At 49.8% G+C, this 9,521-nt stretch overlaps 1 protein-coding gene across 1 annotated transcript; it reads left to right on the forward strand.

Moving 5' to 3' along the window:
- The first annotated feature begins 2,501 nt into the window (after positions 1–2,501).
- On the forward strand, positions 2,502–6,710 carry LOC117863253 (uncharacterized protein At2g24330). Its single transcript, XM_034746890.2, has 5 exons — positions 2,502–2,915; positions 4,194–4,338; positions 5,219–5,328; positions 5,456–5,876; positions 5,968–6,710. The coding sequence occupies exons 1-5, from the start codon at positions 2,649–2,651 to the stop codon at positions 6,213–6,215; spliced, it is 1,191 nt and encodes a 396-aa protein (XP_034602781.1). The 5' UTR covers positions 2,502–2,648; the 3' UTR covers positions 6,216–6,710.
- The last annotated feature ends 2,811 nt before the right edge of the window (positions 6,711–9,521 follow it).

The following is a 9,521-nucleotide window of genomic DNA, read 5'->3' on the forward strand; positions in this document are numbered from 1 at the left end:
GTCCGCATAGTCGGCATAGATGTCGGGCCCTGTGAGCACGACCAACAACGACCCCATCGAGAGGGAGAAAACCGGAGATATTATTCTGGGGCTTCCTGATCGCTTTGGAACAGCCTCTGCAGGCATCCAGTCCCAGTGTCTTGTCCGCATAGACGTCGGGCCCTGCGTGCGAGCACGACCAACCACCACCCGTCGAGAGGCCCGAGTTAGAGGGATACTCTATCATGGTGTTGCCGTGAAATTCAAATAGACAGAGGGATACTCTATCATGGTGTTGCATTTGCCTTGCTCGGTAGCTGCTGATTGTGTGTACGGCAAGCTGGGCTCGCAGAGGTCTCCAAATTTGGGCCGTTGGGCGTGCAGACGGATTGGGCCAGTTGCATTGTCGAATTGGGCTTGATCACTTGTCACTCACTCTCCCCCAGCCAGCCCACTACGAAAAGTAAAAGCATTTCATAGTCGATTTGGGCTGGCAGCAAGCAAAGCATTTCTCTGTACGAGTTTTTTTTTTAAAAAAAGGCATTTCTGTATACGTGAAAAGAAAAACGCGTCAGGTGTGTATGCTTCCTCTATGAAAAGTAACGTGATCGCTGCCTCTTAAGTCTGACCTGTACAACGCGGTGTCATGAATAAGGACACTGCAAACATACTATACATCATAGTCACTTTCCACACTGATGAATAAGACGTCAACGTTGCGACTTTATGAGCAATTCACGGCCGCAAGTCAAAATCGTGGTTGCGAACTCGTGATCGCAACATACTACTGTCTACTGTACAAGCAGAGACCAGTAGTTCCGTCCGTCACGAACAGGGACACCTTGCCCGCCGCAGCAGCCTGGACCATGGAGCTAGGCCTCCTCCAACGGGGGCACGTCAGCTAGCTCAGAGCTAGCTGACATCGGATTTCTGCTGGCGTGGAAGAAAGAGAAGGCATGAAAAACTCAATGCTAGCATGGGACGAAGAGATAGGCTTAAACACGCTTCCCGAAGCATGCTGGGTCCCATTTCTCCTTGCTCTCCCACGGCCGGCCAGAACTGAAGAACGAGTGGATGACGGCTGCTTGCTGGCTACGGGCCGGCGGAGCCCCTCGACGGCGCAAAGGCGATTGCGCAGCCGCAAGGCCGCAGCGCCACGGGCGGTCGGCGGCGGAATGGCGGAGCCACGGTGCGCTGGCGGGCGCAAGTGAGGCCAGGCGGCGGCGGAGCTGCTGACCTGCGACGCGCAGACAGGCGTAGGCGAGGCCGTGGCCTCGCGGGCGGTCAACGGCGGAGCGGCTAGGCCGCCGCGACACGCGGCCGCAAGCGGGGCGGCAGCGCGCAGGATGCGCTCCGCCGGAGGAAAGGGAGTCCGAGCTCGCGTCGTTGACGGAGGCGGATGAGCTTGCCGCCGCATCGTAGTAGAGACCAACGATCTCGGCATCGTCGCGCAGATGGAGCTGCGAACGCGAAGGCCGACGAATCCGCGTGAGCTCTGGTTGCCATCCGCCTGGATGCGGCGGCGAGGGAGCAGGCCAGCAGGGCGTCGGGCAACCGGAGGAGAAGGGCCCGGGCTCACACTGCCAGAGCAAGAGGAAAAAGAGAGCGGCGCTGGTTGCCGGCGCCGGAGGCGAGGCAGCACTTCGCGATGAGGAGGATCTCGCAGCAGCCGGCCGGAAACGAGAGCGAGGACCGGAGAGAAAAGAGAATTTGAGTAAAAAAGTCATATACGTGGGCCCCACAAACTCTTTGAAATGTGCAATGAACCCAACCGATGGACGTGTTGTCTCGTGCGTCTACGTGGATGCGCCGCGCAAGGCTTAAGAGCCAGCAGCTGGCTCAACCTTTGGACAAGGCCTAACAAGCTGCCTAGCCCCATGGATAGGGCGCCGTTCCATTTTTAATGCGGCGGAAACACCAATGGGAGGAGGGGAGGAACATGGAGGCATGATGGACGGCGACGCGTGTGGAGCCGGTCTCCGGACTCCAATCCCGCTCCGGCGCCGGTAGATCGTGGCAAGGCAGGTGACGCCGGGTGATCTGTCCCAAACCCCCTCCTTTACGACGATGCGCGTGTTGACTTGCCTGGGCCGCCCGTCGGCGCGCGGCTGGCCGGGTGTCCGTGCACATGCCGCCGCGCATCCAGTTCCTTGCCAACTCCTCCAGCGTTCCCTTCCAGAAGTTTACAGCCAACGTCATCTACGATTCCAAAAGCCTTTTGGCCTTGGCTGCTGCTCGCCTGCTCCTGAAAATCACCCGCATCTCTACGTGATCCGGCACCGAAAGCCACGCGATCGGCTCCGAGGCGTCCGAAATCTGAACGGTTGGTGCCGGCACGGCACGCCCGGCCTCCACGGACTCACGCGTGCGCCCGTGCCATTTCAGCATTTCCTCCCCCGTACCCACTTGGAGTCGGAGTTGGGGACGCCGAGCCGGCCGAGCTACCCAAAAGCTACGGGCGCCGGGACCCGGTCACCAGGGAGCTCTCGAGTCTCGAGGGCCAGCCAGGACAGGACAGCCAGCCCCCACCCCAAACCCCTCCTCCTCCTCCTCCCCTCTTCCCCCCTTCCCTTCCATTCGGGTCGCGTCCAGAGGCAACCAGCTGGCCCGCGCGGGTGCCGACGCCCACCGGATCCAGCGCCGCGGGGATCCACACGGCGAACGATCAAATGGCCTCTTCCCCGGCGGCGGCGGCGGCGGAGGAGGTGGCGCCTGCGCCGGCCCCGCCCGAGGCGGCGGAGGCCAAGGGGAAGGGGAAGCGGGGCGGGGTGCTGGGGCGGATGTGGCGGGCGCTCTTCGGCGGCCGGGAGGACTTCGAGAAGCGCCTGCAGTACCTGTCCAAGGAGGAGGCCGCCGTGCACGCGCGGATGCGCCGCCGGACGCAGTTCTCGCGCCGCGCCGTCCGCAACCTCATCGTCCTCTCCGTCCTCGCCGAGGTCCTCGCCGATTCTCCTTCCTTCCTTCCTTCCTTCCTTCCTTCCTTCCCCTCTTGTTTTTTTTATCTCCTGATTTGAGATGGTTCGGTGATGCGGGTGTTGCGTTCGTGGTTGTTCCTGTCGCTAGGTTCGCTGATTATTGTGATAGATAGATGTTGTGTATTATGCGTGTTCTGATGATCTGAGGACCTGCGGATTTTCTGCTGCGTGCTGCGGTCTATTGATACGATGCTTGAGATTAGCTTAGAGTTGGGGTAGAACAGCAGGAAAAGATGACTTTGCTAAAGAACATGTGGATGTTTTTCTGCTTCGACCAAAGGGTAAAAGGTCAACCGCTTTACTGGAATACATTAGACGGTGTTTCAAACACATGTATTATCTACGAGTGCTGTGGAACATTCATGCCTATCGCCACTGATGTATTGTTTCCAGTGAGACTGAGAAACGGATTGCCACATGATGTGGAAGATTCATGCCTAGCGTCACTGATGGATATGATAATTAGGCGTAAAATTCTTTGTAGAGGGATGATCCCATTGCAGTGCGAAATTGACTGCTGCTTTGAATTTCCTGCGCTTTCTGTCAAAGCTTCAATGTTCATGAATCCAATGGTATTCATGGGGTTTCTTTAATAATTTCTAGTTACCACCAAACAAATGTTGCCTGTGGCAATTTTTTTTTCAGTTCATAGAAGACCCTTGTTCAGTTGCACAAAAAAGGTTGTCATGTGCTAATGCTACCCATTCAGAGTGGTGTTTACTTGCATACATAGGTTATACATCTGAAGCAGGCATTTTGATAAAGCAACAGCCAATAGGTTTGTTACAGGAACGTTGTGCTAAATTGCTAATACATTGATATTTTATTAGAGTAACTTTAGGGTATGAGATATTTTGAGTGGACCAATAGCGAATAGGTGTGTCTACCAGAAAAGGATATGGTTGATTTTCTGTCACACTGATAATGTTCCCTTTGTGTCCTTCCTGCATTTTTTTTGGTTTATTCATGCTCCTTTATTATGTGAATCACAGATTTGTTTTTCATTCTGGGGATTATAAAGTTGCAGGAATTGCATTTGTCAAATGTATGCGGCTATGTGCTCTAAGGATTTCACAGAGCATGACTACTGCATTCCAAAACTTTTCTGACAATCAAATGCTAAAAATAAACACTCTATATGATTCTTCTCTCTTCTGTTCTAATGATCTTTTTTCCCTTTTTAGGTTGTTGCTTTACTATATGATGCATTTTACATTTTTTGTTAAAACATGTTTTCAGGTGTTGGCTGTTGTATATGCTATCATGATGACAAGAGATGAGGATCTAACATGGCAAATGAGGGCAATTCGGGTGCTGCCAATGTTTGTTCTTCCTGCTGTATCCTCTCTGATATATTCAACAGTTGTAAACTTCACAAGGATGCGTAAGTGCCCCGGAGCCCCTGTCAGATAATACTGTTTCTAACTTGTGCAATACCAGTCTTTGCACTTCTGCTTTTGAGCAAAATTTTCAGAGGTGTTATTTTTCCTTTTGTTTGCCTTTTGTGAAATTTGTGTGCTCTGTATGAAAAATTGTGCTGGGGAATTTTATTTCAGTGCTTGAAATATGTGGCTGGTATTTTTCCAGAACTTATAATATGAAACCTGCTTTATTTTTTCCCTGGATGCTGCTCTATTTTCTCATTCAACATTTTGAAATTTGATGGTTTTCAAAATTGGAGATTTGTCAATGCAAATAATGAGGGTAGATTGGTGTCGCGATTATTCCCCTGGTTTCCATTTTTCTCTGTAAGTGGAAACTTGAGTTCACCAAAACTAGTGACATGAGAAATTTGAAGACAGCCTTAAGAAGACAAACGGAAAGAATTGTCCTTGTGCTGTTATACCAAGTAGGTTATATCCTTGGTCATGTTTTCTTCCCTGTAAAGTGACTGGATACACATTAAGTTATGTAGCTGTATGTACTGTATCATTGTCACAACTGCTGTTTGCATCCGCAAAATGATTATGAGATAATGATAATTTACAGTTGCTTGGCAAATGAAGAATTAGAAATTTGCATGGATTGTGTAAATTTGAATGATTGTTCTGTTGTACATTTGTCAAATGAATGTCGTTCTTTTAGTTTAGAGAAATGATAACAAAAAGAACGGAAGGTAATATAATTCGTTTTTGAATAAAGATCTTGAACCTTTGTCACTATGTTTTTTAATATCATGGTAATATTTTCATAAACATATATGGTGCAGGATGTAATCACATTCTATTTTGCTTTAATGAATTCGTATTCGTATCTGTTCACAGTTGAGCGGAAAGACCAGAAGACACTTGAAAAGTTGAGGGCTGAGAGGAAAGCCAAGATTGATGAGCTTAAAGAGAGAACGAATTATTATCTTACCCAACAGCTTATTCAGGTAAGTGGACAAGTAGCCATTGCTCAAGCTTACAAAAATTCGCTAGTTCCTGGTATCAGACTTTTTTCATCTCTTTTGCCACATTGATACTAAATGGTGAAATGTACCCTTAACTGTACATGTGCAGAAATATGATCTTGATCCAGCTGCAAAGGCAGCAGCAGCTTCAGTTTTGGCATCAAAGCTTGGGGAGGAGACTGGTTTGAAAGTTCATGTTGGAGAAGAACCAAAGTTGGATGCTGCAGTGGCTAGAAGCAACGATGTTGAGATATTACGCTCAGATGGTTTGAGAAACAGGAAGCAACCCAATGCAAGTGGAAGCAGGACCGGGAGCCCCTCAGGTGCTCATACCCCAGCACATGGAACTGAATCCAGTCCAACTGCTAGTGCTGGCCTGGAAACTGCACCAGCTCCAATGGTGGTAGAACACCATCAAGGCACAGGGGCGAGTGATGGTGGATGGATTGCAAAAATTGCTGCCTTGCTTGTGGGGGAGGACCCATCACAGTCGTATGCTTTGATCTGTGGCAACTGCCATATGCATAATGGTGCGTACGATGAACCAAGCTCAATTGATCCCTTTTTCACATATTGTACCCAAAAAAAGGGATGCATTACCTAACATACTAATATATGCAGGCTTGGCACGGAAGGAAGATTACCCACACGTAACGTACTACTGCCCACATTGTCATGCTTTGAACACATCAAAGCAATCCATGGGCCAATACTCAGGCTCCAACTCAGGCCAGTCAACTCCAGCTGTTCCTGCTGATGGAATGTCCACTTCCAGTTCAGTACAGGAGGGTGAATTGAGTAACCTGACCACATTGCAGGAGCTGCCAAAGGAAGGGAATGCAGAGAAGCAAGAAACAGAGGCAAGTTAATGGTTCGTAAAACTACTATTGTCAATGTGTGTGGAATTGGTTATCTTTTTAGACGCATGTCGTCATGTTTCAACTGGTCAGAGCCACAGATTTAGCACTGTTGTAAATTGGAAATAGTGACTGATATGATCCACAGAAACTTAGCACCCAAAAAAGGAGAAATGAGCCATGGTCTGTACATCCAGCATCCTTAAGTGGATGAATTTTGTTGTCAATAGAGTGTCGGTGAAGACTATCCGCTGCGTGACAAGATGAGGCTGAAAAGTACTGGAGGCAAGCAAGCAGTATGTGATGGAGGCAAGCAAGCAGGTGAGTTGCGTAGCGTTCAGACAAGATGCTTCATTTTCTATTTCTACCATATTTATCTGCACGCCCTTATTCAGAGGCCAGGAACATGGAGAAAAATTTTGCGTTTGTCTGGACCTTCGTCTTTCCGGTGACGATTGTAACCTTACACCTTGCAGCATTTAATCGGCAGGGATTGGATTCTTATCATATCACATCCTCCAACACCATAGCTTTCTTATGATGTTGAAACCGTACTTTCGTTTGGCGTTGTTTGATGGGGATTTTCTTCTCTCTGCCACATGTTTGCTTGCCGGCAAACAAATGGAGGACCGAGTGCTGATCAGCCAGCCCAATTGTATCATTAGTTGCGGCTTTAGGTGATTGCTTTGCTAGGCACCTTCGGTCCGCCTGCAGGGACGGATCGAACTGCGCTACACGTCTGTGGCAGTGGGTGGTGGTGTGCGCAAGACGAAAGATTGTTGCATCCACTTGCGTGGTTGCTGGAGTATAACTGATACCTGTGCCGAACTGCTGCGGCACCTGGTGATCATCACCATTTCTATATATCGAAACAGCGTTAAAACATGGCTAACTAAGTCATTTGAGAAGCATGTGATGAAAACGTTGAATCGAAGATGATATGCATAGCAGAATAGCAGTACATCGAAGATACAAGTCCAGCAAGCCAAGGGGCCTATACGCAACAACATACTGTAACATCAGAGCAACTTTTCCTCGCCGCCTGATCGTATAGTTCGCTCTACCCAACCGTGACATATCCGGCTGAACTGAAATTTTAGGGACATGGCCGATGAAGGCGGAGGCGCAGGTTGTCATTTGCTCAACAATCATTTGGCCGGCTAAGTGCGTCCCTCAAACATGCCTAGACAATTGCGACATCCAGTTCGGAGGCAATGGAGTGTGCGTCGCCAAGGGGTGCAAGTGTCGCTTCTGCTCCTCCTGCTCGTGCTGATACCTAATAATATGCCGTACAAACAAGCTTGCGGTTCGAATGATGTAGCTGCCTCTTAGAGGGGCCATTGTTCGTTGCAGTTAATAAACTATACTAGATGGCTGAGTTTGTCATGTTTCTGCTTATTTAAATAGCTTAAGGCGTGATAACTTAGGAATTTTTTTCCTAACTCAGCGACCCCGAACTCCACAGCTCAACCTCATTATCGGCCGCGCTTGACTAGCTACATCAGGCGCTAGGTGTACGCATGTGAGGTGTTAGCTCGTACTCACTCTGCAGAATAAAGCTACGTTTAGATTTTTTTAAGTCAAACACTTTTCAATTTTAGACACTAATAATATAAAAATCATGTTAGTAGACTTATCGTGAAACTAATAGGATGGCGGGGTCGTCGTTTGTGAATTCCTGCAAAACAGGATGGCGGGGTCGGCCGGTGAGGGCCGCGGCTGCTCAACGTCTGACAACGAAGCGACCGAGGTAGAAGTAGGAACATCGGAGAGGCTCGAAAAAGGAAGTTGAGCTGTGATGGGTGAGTAGGATGGGGGAGAAGGGAAAGACGGACTCGTCGAAGACAACATTGCGAGAGATGATGACTCGACGGGTGGACAAGTTGAGGCAGTGGTACCCTTTGTGAGAGGAGGGATAACCAAGGAAGACACAGGCTGCGGAGCGAGGAGCAAGCTTGTGGCGTGCCGTGGCTGAGAGGTTGGGGTAGCAAAGACAACCGAAGACACGCAAGTGAGAGTACTCGAGAGGCTGGGAGTAGAGGAGGCGATAGGGGATGTCATTCTGAATGGCAGAATCGGGGCACCGGTTCAGAAGATAGGTGGTGGCGGCGAGCGTCTCGACCCAGTATGGGGCGACCATGGAGGCGTGAATGAGCAATGTGTGAGTCACGGGTGCGTAGAACACGCTCGGCTTTCCCATTTTAGGAAGAAGTGTAGGGACACGAGATACGCAAGTGGATACCCCGAGAAGTCAAAAAGGATGTGAGAGTCTTATTGACAAACTCGGTCTCGTTGTCAGCTTGGACGCTTCGAACAGGAAGACTAAACTACGTGTGAGCATAGGCGCAAAAATCAGTAATGTGTGAGGCGACGTCAGACTTGTGAACTAGAGGAAACGTCCAACAAAAGTGCGAGAAGTCGTCCAAAATGACTAGGTAGTAGCGATAACCAGAGATGCTAGCTACGAGAAGTCCAAACATCATAGTGAACTAACTCAAAAGGAGCAGAAGTGTGAGAGCTAGAATGTGAGAAAGGTAACCGCACATGTTTCCCTAACTGACATGAATGACATAGAGTATGACTATCTTTATTACAAGCAATGGATGAAGTTTGTCTAAGTTTGGCGATGACGGCAGGACCAGGATGACCAAGATGGAGATGCCACAAACTGGAGGAGATGGCAAGGCCAGCGTGAGACGCTGCAAAGCTGGTTGCTAGAGGCATGGTGTAAAGGTCGACGACGCTATTGCAGTGAAGAATCAGGCGTATGGTCGGAAAATCCTTGATAGAAAAACTAAAAGCGTCAAACTCTATCGTGCAGTTATTGTCCTTATTAAACTAACGAACAGAAATCAGATTACGAATCAGAGAAGAAACAACAAGGACATTGTTAAGTCGAAAGTGAGAGGTGGGGGTGGTAAGGGTGGAGTTGCCACGGCACGTGACAGGAAGAGTGTGACCGTTACCGACACTAATGGAGGAGTGAGAGGGAGGGAGTTAGGAAAGAAGAATACCATCCGAGGACAACATATGGCCGGATGCACCTGAGTCAACCACCCAACTGCCGTTCTGCAGCACCATCTGGTTCAGGGCAGCAACCAGACCTGCCTGGTCCTTGGTTGACGCCTGAGTGGGCGCCTGAATAGGGGCGTAGGCGGTGTGGGCCTGCGGAGGGGGGTCGAGGAGACTAGGGGCGCCGGCGCGAGCCCCTATCGCCCGACGGATGCTGCCCGCTAGCCTGCTGGAAGCCCGTGGCACCGTAGGAGTCGGCCCTAGGATTGAAGCAGAACCACGGGTCGGTGGGCCGTTGAAGCTGTC

This window comes from Setaria viridis, chromosome 1 (assembly GCF_005286985.2).
Source record: "Setaria viridis chromosome 1, Setaria_viridis_v4.0, whole genome shotgun sequence".
NCBI lineage: Eukaryota > Viridiplantae > Streptophyta > Magnoliopsida > Poales > Poaceae > Setaria > Setaria viridis.

Excerpts from the sequence above, each read along its gene's own strand:
- LOC117863253 (XM_034746890.2), top strand. The coding sequence starts at position 2,649 with ATGGCCTCTTCCCCGGCGGCGGCGGCGGCGGAGGAGGTGGCGCCTGCG. Across the intron at positions 4,339-5,218 it reads TGTAAACTTCACAAGGATGC|TTGAGCGGAAAGACCAGAAG; the intron begins GTAAGTGCCCCG and ends ATCTGTTCACAG. Across the intron at positions 5,877-5,967 it reads CAACTGCCATATGCATAATG|GCTTGGCACGGAAGGAAGAT; the intron begins GTGCGTACGATG and ends TAATATATGCAG.